Source organism: Salvelinus alpinus, chromosome 25 (genome assembly GCF_045679555.1).
Source record: "Salvelinus alpinus chromosome 25, SLU_Salpinus.1, whole genome shotgun sequence".
NCBI classification, from domain to species: Eukaryota; Metazoa; Chordata; class Actinopteri; order Salmoniformes; family Salmonidae; genus Salvelinus; species Salvelinus alpinus.
The window spans coordinates 20,717,590-20,739,985 of NC_092110.1; the positions used below are offsets into that span (position 1 = coordinate 20,717,590).

The 22,396-nt window shown below is 44.6% G+C and overlaps 1 protein-coding gene across 1 annotated transcript in view; it reads left to right on the forward strand.

Moving 5' to 3' along the window:
* LOC139553604 (latent-transforming growth factor beta-binding protein 2-like) overlaps positions 1-22,396 on the forward strand; it is a 154,712-nt gene that overhangs the window by 58,265 nt on the left and 74,051 nt on the right. Inside the window, exons 4-5 of the mRNA XM_071366120.1 lie at positions 15,630-15,850; positions 16,887-17,057. Coding sequence (XP_071222221.1) covers positions 15,630-15,850; positions 16,887-17,057 — 392 coding nt within the window. The remainder of the gene's footprint in view (positions 1-15,629; positions 15,851-16,886; positions 17,058-22,396) is intronic.

Genomic DNA, 22,396 nt, shown 5'->3' on the forward strand with positions numbered 1-22,396 from the left:
AGCTCGCTAGAGAACGCTCCTCGTATCCCCCCGTGTCCTCGCTCCTGATTGAATCCACATATATCTGGTAAAATGTTACTACATGGCAAATTGATAATGAGGACATTGTTTCCTTACATCCCGTAAGATCGAGGCAGATGTCAATAAACATGAATTGCTAAGGATTGTGTCCAAAGGACCAACTGATAAGGTTTTATGACATTCTTGGATGAAGATGTATTGTTTGGTTGAGATGCAAAGGAGCTACAGTGTAGGAGCAACAGCTCAGCGCCAGTTCTGAAAACAGGCCAGTGGCTTTTTTCTCCCCAAGCTTTCACTTTACACCACAACCCAGCAGATATGTAGGGCCCGGTTTACACGACTGACCACAGATTAAACCTTCACAGAGGCTATAATTATAGGTCAGGCTTTGATCTGACAGAGACTACTGGGTTATTTTAGGTTTTCCAATGAACACCAACGTTTCCGCGGCTCACTGAATTGTCCATGTTGCCATGAGGAATAAGCTACAACAATACATGAAATAAGCCCAGTGCTGTCAGAGTATCATATTTATTATAGCCTGTTCAGTGTCAAGCTTTGAGGTCTTTATTGAAAGGAGCACAGAGAGAGCTCAATTCACCCATTGCGTATGGGCTCCAGAAATAAAGCCAGGGAAATGAGATATGCCACTGGAGCGGTGGTTGACCACTGTGGGGGCAGCGGTGCTGCTATTCTGTTTAAGTAATAGAACATTAATGCTCTCACAGCCTCTTCTCACTGTTTCCCAAACAATCCAGTTGAATCTACAATGAATTTCCAGACAAATAAGAGATACAGTTGATGTCGGAAATTTACATACATCTTAGCCAAATGCATTTAAACTCAGTTTCACGATTCCTGACATTTAATCCTAGTAAAAATTCCCTGTCTTAGGTCAGTTCGGATCACCACTTTATTTTAAGAATGTGAAATATCAGAATAATAATAGTATCAATTATTAATTTGTAGACAAACTGGAATTAAAGCCAGACTAAGTCAGTGGCACAGATGGAACTACCCAAGCAGAAAATACATCTTCAAATGTTGATTTTTGGTTTCGTTGACAACCAAAAACTATTCAATATCACTTTTGAAATACAATAAATTAACTATTAACTTGTCGACAACTGAAGTGAAAAATTATATGTTGGATTCACGTCTCCAACTCAACCAAAAATACAAGTTAAAGAATCAGATTAAGCCAGTGGCTCAGATAGAACTATCCAAGCAGTAGATAGGCCTACATCCAATGTTCCCTCTAAGCTGTGCGCAGCTCCCCCGGAACTGCTGCGCAGAAGAAATATCAACCCGCGCAGAAGAGCAAGAGATTGAACTTCACTCAACTTTCTGGTTTTCCCCTTTAGTTAACACTATCAATGTTTCCCTTTACTGTGTGAATTGTGATCGAATCAACGCAATACTAGCCACTTTCAATGCAATATACCGAAACAAAACAAACTATGCAAGAGATTTCTTGTAGGTAGAGCGCATTGGAGTAGGATTCTATTGCTTTGACAGGGACGACTCAGGCCCATACGCTACACAGATTGGTGCACCTTAACCAATCAGAGCTGCAGTATCCCTATATGCAAATAGACCATTTCCATATATGGATCTGTACCATTCACTTTGAACTGGACTGTGTTTACACCATGAGTGGTCGCGAGTAGATGCGCTTGTTTTCAGATCAAAGCAAGAGCTGCATGTAGCCACATGTGTACATTTGTCATATTCTTTGCTAGTAATTGAGTTATTACATTTCAAGTTTCAATCCCAGTTATAGCTAATTTCTAGTCAACAATGGATTAGTAGTTGCTTCCTACAAGAGCACAAAGGTGTGCATTTCTAGACATATTTGAAAAGCAAGTCAGGTAAAGAGCTTGTCTTAAAGTGGCAGTGTTGTATTTTGAGAGGGGCTGGAATAACCTAAGTAGCCAATAGGCAGAGGGTAGCATAATTTGTCTGATTCTCTGTAATAATGGTATGGGAATTATAATTAATGTTATTTTGTGAAGTGGTTTCTTGCATCAAAAAACTACATTTTCAGTAAACTCCTTGTCTGAAAGACAAGTGGATTAACAGGTTAAGGTCAATGTTTACATGTTTTTTTCAGAAGTATCATGGAATGTGAGCCTACATTGAACACTACACATTGGCTGCTACTGTAGGCTGAATGATAGAACAGCTATTTCCATGTTAAAATGTTATGGGATGCATTTTCTCCAATGTTTTTTTATGGTAGGCCACATTGATAGGTCTACATTATGATCAAATAGCCACAGTAGCCTACTTGGCCACTGTTATAACTGTAACTTAAAGCTGGTACGGCCTCAATGTTCCCAGTAAAGGCGCGCCAGAAGTGCCGGAAAAAATGATAGGGAACATTGCCTACATCTCCTTTAAATGTTGATATTTGGTTGCGTTGTTAACCAAACACAATTCAATATTACTTTTGTAATACAGTAAATAGCCTTAATTTTAACCTATCTTACAAACTAATATAAAACAAACCTTAAAATGTGTAACACATCCATGGTGACATTTTGAGGTTACTGTAACTATAAATGTCTTCTAATGTAATCATATAAAGTGTGCATGTTCAAGATAACATGCATAGGTCGTTGCAGGTCTGTGGAGATTTTCACAATTGCTGTAATCACATGCACCATGTACTTTTAATGTAATCTCAACTGCCATCCAGGTCATTTGATTCTGCTAATAGATGAAGCACAGCGATAACACATGAATACGGCATTGTATTTCCATTTGTACGTCCCTGTGCTTTGAAATGGTTGAAAGTGCAGTGATAGACATTTGGGTGAAAACAAAAAACGGACATCGTTTTTCCATTGGATTTTGGTTGTGCTTTTAGATGGTTGAAAGCATAGTGATAAAGCATTGGAAATTCAACTATCTTTTGGCTCTTTTTGAGTGAGTTGTAATTGATTAATGTCTCAACCAAATATTACCCATATCCACGTTGAAATGACATAGTGTGGCCAGTGGGAAGCTTACAGTAAAGAATTACACAGTTCACTGTTCAAGCTCATTCTCACAATATACCCATAAATCTACTTTGATTGCCAAAAAAGGTGTTTACAGTACAATGACTGTGTAGTTCAACGTTATCACTGTTGAAGCCACAATCTGTAAACAATTAGCCCATTTGCCAGGTTACTGTTGTTCCTCCAAATTAGTCTGATGATCTACATATTCAATCTTCAGCAGTGAAGTGAAGTTCTCTCGCTTATATTTTCTCATAATGAGAAAACATGTACAAACTTGGATTTCTACTTGATCTTTGATGACCATAATTTACTTTCCTATTTGACAACTAGCCTTCAAATTGCTGCTAATTGCGAGCGACTGTTTTGCAATAACAGCATTTTGGACGAGGATCACGTTTCGAAAGAGGTAAATGGAGCCATTAAAGCTGGAATCCTTAATGGTGAAACAGCTACGTCCGTTTGCGATATTACAACAACAAAGAAGTTAGTCAAAACAACGGACACAGTTTTTTCCCCTTGGACATCATTGCACATACAATTAAAGAGCACGTTATGTACTGTATTTTCCCCCCCATGCTGTGTGACACTCCTCAGCTCGGCAACTAAAACAATAACAGCGTTGTTGGGGCGGCCAGTGGATTCCCCCTACTGCGGATTCCATCTTCAAGCATTTTGTGTAAATAAAGAGAAAAAAAAATCACTGGGTTATTATTGCCATGATAGCGTGAGCTATTCTTCTGGTGATTAGTTGTGGCATTATAGATTGGCTCTGGGGACATGCCACATTTCTTTCTGGGGGCATGTTCAGTGCGAAGCTAAATATAAGGGCTGTACAAAGGAGGCAATGTGGCTGAGTGTTGGGCCACCGTGCACTGAGCTGTGTGCTGTAGCGGTCAGACCCAGACAAGGACGGCCATGGCAGACACTTCTGTCTGCCGTCAGACAAGCTTGTTTAAACAGTCGATTCAAAGCCAAATAGATTTTTCCAACATCCATATCGGTCTACACTGAGTGTACAAAACATTAGGAACACCTTCCTAACATTGAGTTTCACCCCCTTTTGCCCTCAGAACAGCCTCAATTCGTCGGGGCATGGACTCGTTCCACAGGGATGCTGGTTGTGTTGACTCCAGTGCTTCTCTCGGTTATGTCAAGTTGGCTGGATGTCCTTTGGGTGGTGGACCATTCTTGATACACACAGGAAACTTTTGAGCGTGAAAAACCTAGCAACATTGCAGTTCTTGAAACATTCAAACCAGTGCGCCTGGCACTTACTACCATACCCCGTTCAAAGGCATTTTATAATTTTTTCTTTCCCATTCACCCTCTGAATGGCACACATACACAATCCATGTCTCAATTGTCTCAAGGCTTAAAAATCCTTCTTTAACCTGTCTCCCCCCATTCATCTACACTGATTGAAGTTGATTTAACAAGTGCCATCAATAAGGGATCATAGCTTTCGCCTGGATTCACCTGGTCAATCTATGACATGGATAGAGCAGGTGTTCCTAATGTTTTGTACACTCCGTGTATTTTCTGCATTAATCTGCCTGTCACTAGCCAAAGCCATGCCATTAGATGTGTGTTCTGAGTACAGTATTTTCAAACAAATCTAGTTGAAAAGTGAGCATTGCCAGGGTAAGACAGTTGTGTCGAACAGAGTCTCTCAAAGTTCTGAGAGAGCTGTATAAAACCTGTTTGTATGAAAGCCCTGTGCTTCTTTCCAGGCCACCTGTCTCTCCAAGTCCAACGAAACAAGATTCTGTTATTGAAACGCATTAGTCTCTAACTGACTGACTTATGATATTATTAGTGTGGATTAGCAGTGATCAGACAGCATTCTGGAAGATGCTACAGTATGTCCTGTATTGTCCTGAACTATGGATCCTCTTTGTATGTTTACCAGGCTGACAATGTGCAGTAGGCCCGTGATGATTAAGGGGTTAGTTTGAGAATAGGGCTGGCCGATATGGCCAAAATATTATATCGCAATATTTTTCATATTTTTGGCAGTATGTGACGGTATTTGATGTTTCTGAATGGGTGGAGCAGGGTAGTGGTGGGGTGGGTCTAGGGGGTGAGGGGTGGAGCAGGGTAGTGGTGGGGTGGGTCTAAGTGGTGAGGGGTGGAGCAGGGTAGTGGTGGGGGGTAGAGCAGGGTAGTGGTGGGGTGGGTCTAGGGCAGTCCTTCTCAAATCGTGGGGCGCGCCCCCCTGGGGGGGCTCGGAGTGATGCCAGGGGTGCGTGTGACCCCGGGGAACATGCTTTTTTGTGCCGCAGGGAGTAGTTTTTTTTTGCACCGAACAAGAGCACACAGCACAGAGCAGGAGATATGAAGTGCAGATAACAAACCCTTAAGAGACACCATGGAAAAATATTTAACAGGGAAAGGCGGAGAGAGACGGAGATAATGAGACAAACGTAAGTCTCGCGAAAGCTAAGACGAGGAAATATGACGACGCGTATGTAGCGCTTGGCTTGACTGTGACTACGGTGGGAGAGGAGAAAAGACCGGTATGTTTACTGTGTCTAAAAATGTTGGCAGCGGACAGCATTAAGCCAAATAAATGAAGGCGTCACTTAAAGACATTACACCCCAATCACGCTGATAAGCCGCTTGAGTTTTTTCAGCGAAAACGTGCCGAATATTGCCAACAATCGTCCCGCTTTGCAAAACGTTCTCATTGTAGCCATTAATCCTGACTTCCTCATTTTGATAAAAAAAATCAGCACAAATTGTTTTATTCATTTTTGTTTTATAAGTTAAAGTGTTTCATATATTGTGCTCCTGAGTTAATGTTGCTGATCAATTTGAATTTATTATTATTTATTGATTATATTTTATTTTTCAGTATCTAATGGTCAAAAAATGTTTACAGTTTAAATAAGGCTTGAATTATTATTTTTTTCAGGCAAAGTGATGCACTTTAAGTCTTTTCTGTTACAGACTAAAAAACAATGTTAATAAAGTTATTCTTTGTTGTAAGTTGATCTATATTTCTTTCTTTTTTTGTTTTCTTTAATGTTAATAAGGATACAATGTTATGCAGAGGTGTACCTATAACACTTTTATAGACAAATTATACTATTTACAGTAGCGGCGGAGAGTTGGGGGCGCGCAAAATGTTTACTTCTTCCTAGGGGGGGGGGCGTAACAGAAAATAATTGAGAAGCACTGGTCTAGGGGGTGGGGGGGTGGAGCAGGGTAGTGGTGGGGTGGGTCTAGGGGGTGGGGGGTGGAGCATGGGGGTAGTGTATCTGGGACCATCAGATGAAGCTAGCTTAGAGTGCTGCTGTTTCTGACGTGCACCACTAGCAGAAGTGATCTGTTTTGAGAGCCCCCCTAGTATCTGGCTGTTCCTGGTAGCACAACAAAGCCGCCTCGCAGAATATCACAACGAAAGCATCGGTTTTTATACCCCCCACTTCAAAGAATGCCTGCCATTTTACTTGGCAGGGTTATTGTCATTGAAAGCTATTAACAACTCGATTTACGGGAATCTTCTTCAGTTCCTGGTTCTGTCCTCTGTTTTGATTGGGCCGTACTATCAGCACAGGGCGATATCGCGCCTTAATTGGCCCCTGATCCCTCTCTTATTATTGTCAAATGCCACGGTAGGAGCAGCCAATCACATTGCCTGCCACTTTTAGCAAGACGTGTTATGCCTATGTTGTAATGCTGAAATGGGTTTGAAGATCATAACAACCCCTTGCCATAATAGTTATAGGCCTACAGTGTAATGCTTAGGAAGGGCTACGATATGTGTTTTTCTACCAAGCAGGACTAGACTGTTACAGTGATTAGTGATTTCCCAAACGTGATAACTTCTAATTTTCTCCCACATATGTAGAATGACGAATGAAAGCAGTCACTGCCAAACCGAGCTTCTCGCTCAGAATGATTCCCTGCTATCAGTTGTAATCATCCCAGGGCTTTCTTCAGGTGTGTAGAGTCAGCATAAATGTACGTGCATATTACTTGTGAATGAGCAGATGATGGAATGAGTGTGTGTGTGTGAGTGTGTAGGGCCCAGTGAGTGTGCATAGAGACAGTGCAACACTAAAAGGTCAATAAGGATACAAGGTTAATTTGTTTTGACAGCAACGTATGTTTCTAACAACTTTATATCATCCATCACACGCATGCACACACACGTCCCCTTAGTGTGGCTGTCAGACGTTTGTCATTTCATTTGCTGAGTGGTAAACGTAATTATTATTTGGTCTCACATGAATTCCATCATGAAGTACTCAAAAGCCTAAGGTCTAATGAGGTGGGGGACAGTTCAGTTGGTAATTAGTTGTTAGTTGTTCAGCTGTGTTTTAGCTATGTAATCCTATTCACAGCTCTCACAGCATTTACACAGAAAGCCCAATTCTGATATTTTCTTCACTAATTGCTCTTTTGAACAACTAAGCTCTGAAAAAGATCTGATGTGATTGGTCAAAAGAATAATTAGTGGGAAAAAGATCAGAATTGGGCTGCCTGTCTATACGCAGACTAAAGGCGTCCGCATGCTTACCAGTCAAAACAGTTCGGAAGAGTTTGTGCGTATATTATGATGACATTTTGTAACGTTTTTGTTTGATTTTGGACACAACATTTCGGAGCCGAAGTCTACGCTCCTTTGTCGGTGATTGGTCAACAGTAGAGATTCTTCAATAAAGTATTTGTTGTCATTCAACGAGCGATGACTCGCTTTCATACACATTTCTACATTGGGAAATACTGCACCAAACATCTTAGTTAGATGTAGAATTGCACGACTAAGATCTCCTCGGCAAACACGTACACATTTATGACAGATTTCGTGAGTTATCTTAGATTAATTTAGACTATTTTGAGGAAGTGTATACTGGCTACGGCTTCTCCAAATGGACAAACTTTTCCGGCTGCTTTTTTCTTGTTTTTCAAGCGAATGTCTTTTAAGACCACTCGTTCGGTTCGGCTAGTCGACTTCAGCTAGGTGCCAGACAAACTGAAGCATGCTGACGCCTTAAGAGATTCCAGCCTGGTTTATTACTACCAGCCTGGTTTATTACTACCAGCCTGGTTTATTACTACCAGCCTGGTCCGTGGAGTTCAGCAACACATATCTGTGTGTGAGTGGTGACATGAGACTCAAGCCTGTATTTCTATATTGGACTATAGAAGGCAAGAGCAAATTCAATACATTTGTTTCAACTAATTCAATCATTCCTCATTGCTGTCTTTGTTCTTCATCATCATCATGAAAATGTGGCCCTCCCTGTCATGGCAGATACTGATTTAATTAAAATGGCATGGTATATCATTTTCTACTGAGTGTGGACCCATTGCACCTTTCTGTTTGTGTGAATTCGCTGGTTTTACACACCAGCCAAGCTTCTTGGAGAGCGCAATGGTTCCCTTTTGATATAATTTTATACTGAATATTGTTTTTACGGCTCCCATTGACCTCATGCTGTGAGGAAATAGTTTGCGATTGGGAGCAAAAACATCTGGCTTGGCCCAGGAAGTGAAGTGAGGCAGGATGCGTGCAGGCCAGGTGTCACACACTCAGGAACAGAAAAAAAAACATCATCATGACCTGGGCTGGGCTGGCAACCGCACCGCCATGCACCTCTCCCCTGCTCCACCACCCGGCTGATTGATGACTGATACAAGCACATCAGGTTTCCCCAATGTCATTTCCTACGGAGAGGGTCTCTAGTAGGGGAGTCAGGAAGGACTGGGTCAACAGCTGTCAGCTAGGTGCATGTTGTCTTTCTGAAGGATGGTTTATATGAGGACCGTTATCAAATGCTGTTTGTCTCCATTTCTCCTTTTCACTGAGGGTCATGTTACGCTGGCAGCAGGAATGTGGTTTGGACTCTCTGAATAGCAACATGCTGAGTCTTGAGCTGCTCAGTACAGCTGAGGCGGTGGGTTTGTAGTTTTTTAAGATAGAAGACCCGGCAGCCAATTTAGTTAGATGGTGTGGAGCAGCAACATCCTAAAAGGACCGACCCTCAACTGACATAAACCATTCACATTTTAAACAGGTACATTGTTAATGAACAGTTATTATGCACTTTTACAGCAATAATAGGGCTATTGCACGCTTTACATTACAATGGCCGTTAACTTGTTCATAAAAACAAAGGCATGATAAGCATAACATTTGCGTTTCTGATAAGCAATGAAAACACCCCCGAAACGGGAGAAACCAATTACCAGGAGGCGTGTAAATACAATGCTAAACATTTCTAAATAAATTATAAAGGTAACCAGACTGCCATTTGTTCAGTCAATAAAAAGCACAATGTTTGATGGGACTAGTGATAGCATAGGCCTAGCTAATTTAACAAGCAATGTTTGGTGAGAAATCGAGGGAAATTCCTGATGTCACATGACGCATATACAGTGTGTGTATTTATGTTTGTGTTGGTGTGTGCCTGACTGTGTCTGAAAACCACCTATGTAATGAATGTTATTGTTATTCTAAATCAGTGGTTTCATTTAATCCTTAAATAACTTGAAGCGTTGCAGGTGTACAACTGTGAGGAGCTGGTTCTCTGACTAAGGGCTTGGGTCTGTCACCTCTCTGTCTTGTGTTGTAGTCTGCAGACCAGTGTGGTCGGTGGGAGACCAGACCAGTGGGATGCAGATGTTTTAGGGGGTGAAGTAATTCCCGTCCGTGGCGTAATGCTGCCCACAGAGCCCAGGTAGAGGAGGTCTGACAGGGCAAGCACGTGCCTGGTCCACTGCTCTCACATGAGCTCAGCTTCTCCCCGCACACTGCTGCTGTTTGTAATTACACCAAATCAAAAGCTCACAGCACAGGCAGCCAGAAGTGTGACTGCTTTGTTCTTCCACCAGATTTGTAATACTTCCTCCAACACTGTTTAACACTCGGGCTGATGCCCACCAGGCACACACACACACACACACACACACACACACACACACACACACACACACACACACACACACACACACACACACACACCCACACACACACACACACACACACACCACACACACACACACACACACACACACACACACACACACACACACACACACACGTGCAGATGGATCCAAAGGGAAATCATGAGTGTTATTCACCCAATTCCTGGATGCTTTATTTTCTCTTAATCAGTGGTGACTGGTCGTATATAACAAAATTTTATACTAAACATAATCTTCTATTAATTAGCCATGCACATGCTGCTCTGACCAACAACAGATGTGAGTCAGTGGATTACTATAGGACCTAAGTACGGTATAATATTCTTGATTCAATTAAAGCAAAATATGTAAAAACATATGGAATCAATTAATGCTATGACCTAAGACAGATATAATGCTATGACCTAAGACAGATATAATACTATGACCTAAGACAGATATAATGCTATGACCTAAGACAGATATAATGCTATGACCTAAGACAGATATAATGCTATAACCTAAGACAGATATAATGCTTTGACAAATAATGATGGCGCCGGAGGGGCTGGCTGCCGTCTTATCGGCTCAAAACCAACCATGCCATTTTGTTTGTTCTTTTGCGTTGTTCGTAACTTGTTTTGTACATAATGTTGCTGCTACCATCTCTTATGGCGGAAAAGAGGTTCTGGACATCAGAACTCCAATTACTCACCTCAGATTAGACGAAGAGTTTTTCTTCAATGAGTCGGACGGGAGGGATATACTGCAGACACCCAACCAGGCACAGATCCTCGTCATTCGCTGGAGAAGGAAACTGAGATTGGCAGGATAGAACAGCAGCCACTGGTAAGACACGGGGCGGGGGCCTATGCATATATGTAAATAACAGCTGGTGCACGATATCTAAGAAAGTCTTGAGGTTTTGCTCGCCTGAGGTAGAGTATCTACCAAGAGAGTTTTCATCTGTATTTTTCATAGCTGTCTGCATACCACCACAGACCGATGCTGCCACTAAAACCGCACTAAATGAGCTGTATAAGGCCATAAGCAAACAAGAAAGAGCTCATCCAGAGGCGGCGCTCCTAGTGGCCGGGGACTTTAATGCATGAAAACTTAAATCAGTTTTACCTCATTTCTATCAGCATCTTAAATGTGCAACCAGAGGGAAAAAAATTCTAGACCATCGTTACTCTACACACAAAGACGCGTACAAAGCTCTCCCTCGACCTCCATTTGGCAAATCTGACCATAATTCTATCCTCCTAATTCCTGCTTACAAGTGAAAATTAAAGCAGGAAGCACCAGTGACTCAGTCTATAAAAAGTGGTCAGATGAAACAGATGCTAAACTACAGGACTGTTTTGCTAGCACAGACTGGAATATGTTTCGGGATTCTTCTGATGGAAATGAAGAGTACACCACATCAGTCACTGGCTTTATCAATAAGTGCATCGATGACATCGTCCCCACAGTGACTGCACGTACATAACCCAACCAGAAGCCATGGATTACATGCAGCATTCGCACTGAGCTAAAGGGTAGAGCTACCGCTTTCAAGGAGCGGGACTCTAACCCGAAAGCTTATAAGAAATCCCGCTATGCCCTCTGACAAACCATCAAACAGGAAAAGCGTCAATACAGGACTAAGATCGAATTGTACTACACCGGCTCCGACGCTCGTCGGATGTGGCAGGGCTTGCAAACTATTACAGACTACAAAGGGAAGCACAGCCAAGAGCTGCCCAGTGACATGAGCTTACTAGACGAGCTAAACTCCTTCTATGCTCGCTTCGAGGCAAGTAACACTGAAACATGCATGAGAATGTAAGACCTTTAAACAGATCAACATTCACAAGGCCGCAGGGCCAGACGGATTACCAGGACGTGTACTGCGAGCATGCGCTGACCAACTGGCAACTGTCTTCACTGACATTTTCAACCTCTCCCTGTCTGAGTCTGTAATACCAACATGTTTCAAGCAGACCATCATAGTCCCTGTGCCCAAGAACACTAAGGTAACCTGCTTAAAACCTTTTCTCAATAGGGGGTGCTGTTTACACTTTGAAGATTTTTCGTTCCCAGATTAAACTGCCTCGTACTCAATTCTTGCTCGTACAATATGCATATTATTATTACTATTGGATAGAAAACACTCTCTAGTTTCTAAAACCGTTTGAATTATTTCTCTGAGTGAAACAGAACTCATTCTACAGCACACTTCCTGTCAAGAAGTGAGATTTCTGAAATTGAGGTCTCTGTTCCAGGGTCGGTTTATAAATTCCCTTATAAGCTATGGGGCTACATGCACTGCATACGCCTTCCCCTAGATGTCAGTAAGCGGTGAGACTTTGAATGGAGCAGATAGCACCATCTGGGGGAGTATAAAACCTCTTGGAACGGAAGTACCGACCTTTTCGACGAGGCGCCTGACGCATGAGGGAGACCGGCATGGCGTCTTCAAAAGCTTTCGGTTTAGCAGTTCTATATCTCCGGCTCTGATTTAATTTGTTTTTTGTCTTAAAAACTTCATAAGGTAGTTAATTTAAACCGACTTATAGCAGTTTATAGCAGTTTATTGCGATTTTCTGGAGTTTCTTTGTCAGGCGTTATCACGAGTTGGGCACCTCTCCGGTACATCGGCGTTAGCAGCTAATTTCTACAGGAGTAGAGGACATCTTTCAACCAAAAGACGATTGTTCTGGACAAAGGACCACTTGCCCAAGATTCTGATGGCAGATCATCCAAAAGTAAGAGCTATTTATGATGTTAATTCGTATATCTGTGGAAATATGTAAAATTATTAGTCCGCCATTGATTTAGGCATGGTCTCGCTGTAACGCACGCTGAATGTCGAGTAACGTTAATTTAAAAAATCTAACACAGCGGTTGCATTAAGAACTAATGTGTCTTTCATTTGCTGTCCAACCTGTATTTTTTAGTCAAGTTTACGATTAGTTATCGATTAGATTAGGTGCCTCTCCAAGATCGCGCCGGCCAGATTGCCTGAAATGTTGCTACTAATCACATTGTATAACCACGATTTGTGCTGCTAAATATGCAGATTTTCGATCAAAACCTATATGCATTGTGTAATATGATGTTACAGGACTGTCATCTGATGAAGTATATCAAGGTTAGTCAAAAATTATATATCTTTTGCTGGATTTATACGATCGCTAACCTTTGCTACTGGTAAACGGCTTGTGTTTCCGGCTATTGTGGTAAGCTAATATAATGCTAAATTGTGTTTTCGCTGTAAAACACTTAAAAGATCTGAAATATTGGCTGGATTCACAAGATGTTGGTCTTTCATTTGCTGTACGCTGTGTATTTTTCAGAAATGTTTTATGATGAGTATTTCGGTATTTGACGTTGGTCTCTGTAATTATTCTGGCTGCTTCGGCACTATTTCAGATTGCAGCTGCAACGTAGATTTATACCTGAAATATGCACATTTTTCGAAAAAAACATATGCTATACAATAAATATGTTATCAGACTGTCATCTGATGAAGTTGTTTCTTGGTTAGTGGCTATATATATCTTTATTTGGTCGAAATTGTGATAGCTACCTATGCAGGAAAAAAATTGTGGAAAAAAAAGTTGTGTCTTTTGCTATCGTGGTTAGCTAATAGATTTACATATTGTGTCTTCCCTGTAAAACATTTTAAAAATCAGAAATGATGGCTGGATTCACAAGATGTGTATCTTTCATCTGGTGTCTTGGACTTGTGATTTAATGATATTTAGATGCTAGTATTTACTTGTGACGCTATGCTAGGCTATGCTAGTCAGCTTTTTTACTGTGGGGGGTGCTCCCGGATCCGGGATTGGGACCAATTAGAAGTTAAATGACTACCAACCCGTAGCACTCACGTCTGTAGCCATGAAATGCTTTGAAAGGCTGGTCATGGCTCACATCAACACCATTATCCCAGAAACCCTAGACCCACTCCAATTTGCATACCCACCTACAGATCCACAGATTATGCAATCTCTATTGCACACCACACTGTGCCTTTCACACCAGGACAAAGGAACACCTATGTGAGAATGCTATTCATTGACTACAGCTCAGCGTTCAACACAATAGTGCCCTCAAAGCTTATCACTAAGCTAAGGACCCTGGGACTAAACACCTCCCTCTGCAACTGGATTCTGGACTTCCTGACGGGCCGCCCCCAGGTGGTAAGGGTAGGTAACAACACATCCGCCACGCTGATCCTCAACACGTGGGCCTCTCAGGGGTGCGGGCTCAGTCCCCTCCTGTACTCCCTGTTCACCCATGACTGCATGGCCAGGCACGACTCCAACACCATCATTAAGTTTGCTGATGACACAACAGTGGTAGGCCTGATCACCGACAACGATGAGACAGCCTATAGGGAGGAGGTCAGAGACCTTACCGTGTGGTGCAAGAACAACACCCTCTCCCTCAACGTGATCAAGACAAAGGAGATGATGGTGGACTACAGGAAAAGGAGGACCCGAGCACGCCCCCATTCTCATCGACAGGGCTGTAGTGGAGCAGGTTGAGAACTTCAAGTTCCTTGGCATCCACATCACCAACAAACTAACATGGTCCAAGCAAACCAAGACAGTCGTGAAGAGGGCACGACAAAACCTATTCCCCCTCAGGAGACTGAAAAGATTTGGCATGGATCCTCAGATCCTCAAAAGGTTTTACAGCTGCACCATCGAGAGCATCCTGACTGGTTGCATCACTGCCTGGTATGGCAACTGCTCGGCTTCTGACCGCAAGGCACTACAGAGGGTAGTGCGTACAGCCCAGTACATCACCGGGGCCAAGTTTCCTGCCATTCAGGACCTCTATACCAGGCAGTGTCAGAGGAAGGCCCTAAAAATTGTCAGACACCAGCCACCGTAGCCATAGACTGTTCTCTCTGCTATTGCACGGCAAGCGGTACTGGAGCAAGTCTAGGTCCAAGAGGCTTCTAAACAGCTTCTACCCCCAAGCCACAAGCCATAATGCCATAGGCATCCCCCCCCCCCCCTATTTTACACCGCTGCTACTCTCTGTTGTTATCATCTATGCATAGTCACTTTAATAACTCTACCTACATGTACATAAGCATAAGCAAGTAAGTAAGCATTACTACACCTGTTGTATTCGGCGCATGTGACAAATAACATGTGATTTGATTTGACCTAAGACAGACATAATTCTATGACCTAAGACAGACATAATGCTATGACCTAAGACAGACATAACGCTATGACCTAAGTCAGACATAAATCAAATCAAATCAAACTTTATTTGCCACGTGCCGAATACAATACAAGTGTAGACTTTACCGTGAAATGCTTACTTTACAAGCCCTTAACCAACAGTGCAGTTCAAGAAGAAGAACATATTTACCAAGTAGGCTAAAATATAAAGTAATAATAAAAAGTAACAATGACCGAAGACAGACATAATGCTATGACCTAAGACAGACATAACGCTATGACCTAAGACAGACATAACGCTATGACCTAAGACAGACATAATGCTATGTTTTGTGTGTCAAACTCTCACAAATACAGTAGGACGTTATGTTTAACATGTTGACCATGTGTAAGTGGACTATATGGCGGTGTTCCGTATGTTGTTTGTGTATGTTTAGTGACTGCTGTTGAGAGAGAGTTTTAAAGGATCTGGTGTCATCTGTCTTGTTACCAGGACCCAGGTGAGGCGAGGACCAGCCGACTCTTCGTCTCCCCAGCAGACTGGGACGTCTCGCACAGTCAAACGATACCCATCATCCACTGGCCCCATCACCTCCAACGCCCTGCCCAATGGCAACGCACATGACAATGGGAAGGGGAATGGTCGTAACGGCCACAGACCCTCCACCAATGTCCACACCAACAGACAAGTCAACGATGCAGTGGCGCCAGCAGGTAATGACCAGAAGAAAAAAAAAAGTTTCATCCAAGTTGATACCACTGTTCTTTATTTCTTTATTACCCTGCTTTCTAACAAAGTTAAAACAAATATACCCGACATACCGTAGGACACACACACACACACACACACACACACACACACACACACACACACACACACACACACACACACACACACACACACACACACACACACACACACACACACACACACACACACACACACACACACACACACACACACACACACACACACACACACAGTGAATTTCTGTCTTCACTGAATGGAACATTAGATTTCAGGGGGAGTGGTGTTGGCTCCGTCCCAGGCTCCCCCTCCCTCCCTCCCTCCCTCCCTCCCTCCCTCCCTCCCTCCCTCCCTCCCTCCCTCCCTCCCTGTGCTTTTCATCACATGAGCGACAGACGTTTGATATCCGCTCTCTGCTCTGGAGTGTCTGCAGTGTTCAATCACAGGACAGCCGTGCTCCCTCCCTTAGGACCCAGAGAGGGAGGTGGGAAGAAGGGGGAGGCACCACGGTCCTCATTGTCACCTCGGCCCCATGACAGGCTGCACCCTGACAGAACCCTCCCCCCCACCACCAGAAACTTCCAGAAACCCCTCCAACCTTCTCAGAACAGAGCCCTCTTTAAAGCTGTCTGCTGTCTAAGTTTGTCTTGTTTTTCCCTCCTACTAGGGCAACGGTGTTGTACAGCTTCCCACCATTACACAAGGTTTACTCACACATCTAGAACACCCTTTCCCAATAATAAAGGCTTGGAAGACATGCATCCTCCTCTCAGCTGTACTGTTCCATTGCCAAGGCACTGTCACAAACACACTCACGCATAAACAAACACACACACGCCCAAACACACACACTCATATTAACCTCCCCTTCTGTTGGGCTAGCCAGGCAGCAGGGCCAGAGATTGTGTCTGTCTGTCTGTCTGTGGCTCGTTAAGAATGCAGCTCTTCTCCAGCGCAGCGCTGCCCTGCTCACCCAGGTCTCTGTGTGTCGCTGTGCTCCAGGGGCCAACCTTACCTCCAACCTGGACCGCATCAAAATCGTCTTCACCCCCATGGTGTGTCGGAGGGTGTGCAGTGGTGGCCGCTGCTACAACAACTGTGAGAAGGGTGACACCACCACCATCTACAGTGAGAACCAGCACCAGCCACCCAAGACCCAGGGCTTCAGACTCTGTGAGTTCCCCCTTTTCTTCTCTCTCTCTCTCTCTCTCTTCCTACACTGTCTGAATGTAGTCCAGGGATGAGAGGGGGAAAGAGGGGCTCCTGATAGGTAAACCCATTCCCACTGCGGAACTGTCAAAACTGAATAGCAGGCAGTCAGGGAGAGAGAGGGGACAAAGTGGGGGAGATTATGCATGGTCGGGAACAGTGTGAAAGAGAGAGAGATGGGCAGAGGGGAGAGAGCGAGGGAGAGGGGAGAGCAGATTAAGAGCAGGTCTCCCTGCCCATTGTGTTGCAGGGCTCAGTGGAGGGGGTTAAACTGACCACACACGTGGAAACGGCGCTCTCACGCTCCCAACACTTAGCACAGTCTTTTTGTGGTTTACGTCTCGCTCTCAGCGCCACTGTTAACCATTTAACGTGCTCACTGGGAGCGATGGAGGGAAGGAAATAGAGAGAATGAGCGAGGGAGAGAGAAAGAGAGGGAGTAACAGCGTGAACAGGATTTTATAGGGATTACATTAAAGCTGCCATTCATCCACAGGCTTTGCTACAAACTCACACAGGAGAGTCGTCTCCCTCCCTGTCTCTCCATGGTGGGGGAGAACAATAACCAATGCTGAGGTTCCGGCCCTGTTTCCATAGTGTTCCCCTCAGCCCCTACCACACAACTAAGGCTCACAGTAATCACTCAATCTGATTAGAAGTGAAGAGCGCCCATATCAAATACACACACCGCCGCCACCCCACACTTAACACACTAAGCACCTCATGGGAGAAACTGGCTGAGTTCTGAATAGATAAACAGATTGTTTTGCAGATTTATGCTCCCATTAATAGGTTTTGCGAAAATGTTAAGTTACTCCAAACTTCAATGGCTTGGCAGAGCCGTTTCACAATGCATTCCTGGCACTTCTGGGTGATCCTGAGAAGTAGTTTGTTTTTGTTTGATTTTATTTGAAAGAAATCTCTGACTATTAAAACATCTGTAAAAAGACTCTGTTAAAGGAAATTTCTCGACATCCAAGCTGGCATTTTGTTGTTGCTGCGTGTTCCTCAAGGAATGTCAAGTGGACAGCGAACAGTTATGTCATGTTGTTGTTATGTTCCCAATGTGGGGCAGTAAAAACTAGGTGGATAACATCATTACACTGTTGGGCTCCCTGGATTCACAACATTGAACAGTTATTCTAAACCCTGACATTACTGGGACAAGAGACTTAGAGAAGCCATTTAACAATGCATTTCAAAGACGTTGGTGGTGGTGTGTGGCACGGGCCTGAATTGTATCATCCTATCTGTCTGGTAGGTAGAGATTGGGTAAGAGAAAAAGTCAGGTTGTTGAATAATTCCTGCCCCATGCTGTTAACTAGGGCTAGGCTGAAGTTGAAGCTGGGACTGAGATTGTATCTGCGGCGAGACTGAGAATGTGTCTGCGGCGAGGCTGAGACCGTGTCTGCGGCGAGGCTGAGACCGTGTCTGCGGCGAGACTGAGGCTGAGACAGACTGTGTCTGCGGTGAGACTGTGTCTGCGGCGAGGCTGAAACTGTGTCTGCGTCTGCGGCGAGACTGAGACATACCTATATGCATACCTATATAACGTAGATACATGACGTGACGCCACGTAGAATTTTGCGCTATATGTGCAACACAGCATTCCTTAACTAGCCCACAATGTCTGCTGTGTGGATGGAGCAGTCAACAAGTCGAGCAGTCATTTGAAGCGTAACACAATTTCAGCGAGACAACTCAAAGGCGAAATGCCAAGATAATGGAATTCATTGCCCTTGACAATCAACCGTTCTCTGTCGTGGGTGATGTTGGCTTTCGCTGACTGGTCAAGCACCGGTACACACTACCAAGTGCGCTATTTTTCAGATGTTGCCCTACTGGAGTTACACAGTAATAACGTCACTGCTATTAGCTTCACGACATACATACTATGGAATGTCGTTTGGGTCTTTGCAAGTCAAACGATGTGTTTACAATACCATGTTGGTAATTTTACATTTTACATTTAAGTCATTTAGCAGACGCTCTTATCCAGAGCGACTTACAAATTGGTGCATTCACCTTATGATATCCAGTGGAACAACCACTTTACAATAGTGCATCTAACTCTTTTAAGGGGGGGGGGGGGGTTAGAAGGATTACTTTATCCTATCCTAGGTATTCCTTAAAGAGGTGGGGTTTCAGGTGTCTCCGGAAGGTGGTGATTGACTCCGCTGACCTGGCGTCGTGAGGGAGTTTGTTCCACCATTGGGGTGCCAGAGCAGCGAACAGTTTTGACTGGGCTGAGCGGGAACTGTACTTCCTCAGAGGTAGGGAGGCGAGCAGGCCAGAGGTGGATGAACGCAGTGCCCTTGTTTGGGTGTAGGGCCTGATCAGAGCCTGAAGGTACGGAGGTGCCGTTCCCCTCACAGCTCCGTAGGCAAGCACCATGGTCTTGTAGCGGATGCGAGCTTCAACTGGAAGCCAGTGGAGAGAGCGGAGGAGCGGGGTGACGTGAGAGAACTTGGGAAAGTTGAACACCAGACGGGCTGCGGCGTTCTGGATGAGTTGTAGGGGTTTAATGGCACAGGCAGGGAGCCCAGCCAACAGCGAGTTGCAGTAATCCAGACGGGAGATGACAAGTGCCTGGATTAGGACCTGCGCCGCTTCCTGCGTGAGGCAGGGTCGTACTCTGCGAATGTTGTAGAGCATGAACCTACAGGAACGGGTCACCGCCTTGATGTTAGTTGAGAACGACAGGGTGTTGTCCAGGATCACGCCAAGGTTCTTAGCACTCTGGGAGGAGGACACAATGGAGTTGTCAACCGTGATGGCGAGATCATGGAACGGGCAGTCCTTCCCCGGGAGGAAGAGCAGCTCCGTCTTGCCGAGGTTCAGCTTGAGGTGGTGATCCGTCATCCACACTGATATGTCTGCCAGACATGCAGAGATGCGATTCACCACCTGGTTATCAGAGGGGGGAAAGGAGAAGATTAATTGTGTGTCGTCTGCATAGCAATGATAGGAGAGACCATGTGAGGATATGACAGAGCCAAGTGACTTGGTGTATAGCGAGAATAGGAGAGGGCCTAGAACAGAGCCCTGGGGGACACCAGTGGTGAGAGCACGTGGTGCGGAGACAGATTCTCGCCACGCCACCTGGTAGGAGCGACCTGTCAGGTAGGACGCAATCCAAGCGTGGGCCGCGCCGGAGATGCCCAGCTCGGAGAGGGTGGAGAGGAGGATCTGATGGTTCACAGTATCAAAGGCAGCCGATAGGTCTAGAAGGATGAGAGCAGAGGAGAGAGAGTTAGCTTTAGCAGTGCGGAGCGCCTCCGTGACACAGAGAAGAGCAGTCTCAGTTGAATGACTAGTCTTGAAACCTGACTGATTTGGATCAAGAAGGTCATTCTGAGAGAGATAGCAGGAGAGCTGGCCAAGGACGGCACGTTCAAGAGTTTTGGAGAGAAAAGAAAGAAGGGATACTGGTCTGTAGTTGTTGACATCGGAGGGATCGAGTGTAGGTTTTTTCAGAAGGGGTGCAACTCTCGCTCTCTTGAAGACGGAAGGGACGTAGCCAGCGGTCAAGGATGAGTTGATGAGCGAGGTGAGGTAAGGGAGAAGGTCTCCGGAAATGGTCTGGAGAAGAGAGGAGGGGATAGGGTCAAGCGGGCAGGTTGTTGGGCGGCCGGCCGTCACAAGACGCGAGATTTCATCTGGAGAGAGAGGGGAGAAAGAGGTCAAAGCACAGGGTAGGGCAGTGTGAGCAGAACCAGCGGTGTCGTTTGACTTAGCAAACGAGGATCGGATGTCGTCGACCTTCTTTTCAAAATGGTTGACGAAGTCATCAGCAGAGAGGGAGGAGGGGGGAGGAGGGGGAGGAGGATTCAGGAGGGAGGAGAAGGTGGCAAAGAGCTTCCTAGGGTTAGAGGCAGATGCTTGGAATTTAGAGTGGTAGAAATTGGCTTTAGCAGCAGAGACAGAAGAGGAGAATGTAGAGAGGAGGGAGTGAAAGGATGCCAGGTCCGCAGGGAGGCGAGTTTTCCTCCATTTCCGCTCGGCTGCCCGGAGCCCTGTTCTGTGAGCTCGCAATGAGTCGTCGAGCCACGGAGCAGGAGGGGAGGACCGAGCCGGCCTGGAGGATAGGGGACATAGAGAGTCAAAGGATGCAGAAAGGGAGGAGAGGAGGGTTGAGGAGGCAGAATCAGGAGATAGGTTGGAGAAGGTTTGAGCAGAGGGAAGAGATGATAGGATGGAAGAGGAGAGAGTAGCGGGGGAGAGAGAGCGAAGGTTGGGACGGCGCGATACCATCCGAGTAGGGGCAGTGTGGGAAGTGTTGGATGAGAGCGAGAGGGAAAAGGATACAAGGTAGTGGTCGGAGACTTGGAGGGGAGTTGCAATGAGATTAGTGGAAGAACAGCATCTAGTAAAGATGAGGTCAAGCGTATTGCCTGCCTTGTGAGTAGGGGGGGAAGGTGAGAGGGTGAGGTCAAAAGAGGAGAGGAGTGGAAAGAAGGAGGCAGAGAGGAATGAGTCAAAGGTAGACGTGGGGAGGTTAAAGTCACTCAGAACTGTGAGAGGTGAGCCATCCTCAGGAAAGGAACTTATCAGGGCGTCAAGCTCATTGATGAACTCTCCAAGGGAACCTGGAGGGTAATAAAGCATAATTTCTTCGACCGCAACTTCTGGGGTAGCTAGCTTTAGCTTGGTACCTAGCTAGCACCAATACAACCAGCCTGAAAACAATGACTAGTAGCAACTGCAGTCATTTTCATTATTCTTAGCAATGATTTAGGAATCCTTGTGAGTAAGTATTAGCTAGGTAGCCACTTGTTGTTCGCCTATTGAAATTGAACATCAGTTCATGAAAATAAATAGCTAGCCAGCTACTTAACACTGTTGCCCAAAGCTAACATTATAAGCAGCCAGCTAGCTTCATCTGGCTAGTGAGGCTCGACCGGACCAGGTTATGTGTTGTGAAGCTAGCTACAATAAGGATTAGGCACAATAGTGGAATTTGCGGGTTTGCCTTCAAAATAAAAGTATGTCATTGACAGTGATGCAACTTTACCAGCATCATAGCATACGTATCGATGAATCGTTGTGACATATGAAATACGAGTGATAGTGTAATCAATGTGTAATAACTACGTAAAAAATGTATGAACGTGTTAAATTATGTGACCTGCAGTCATATTCAGGTCCTGATTGGTCAACAAGCTTATTTGACATGTCAAATAGTGTTAAATAGTATATTTTTTGACACGCAAAGACCCAAACGGCGTTCCATAGAAATCCTGGTTGAGAATGAAACGACTGAACAAATGAACAACGAAACAGCACAGCAAGTAAGTGACAGA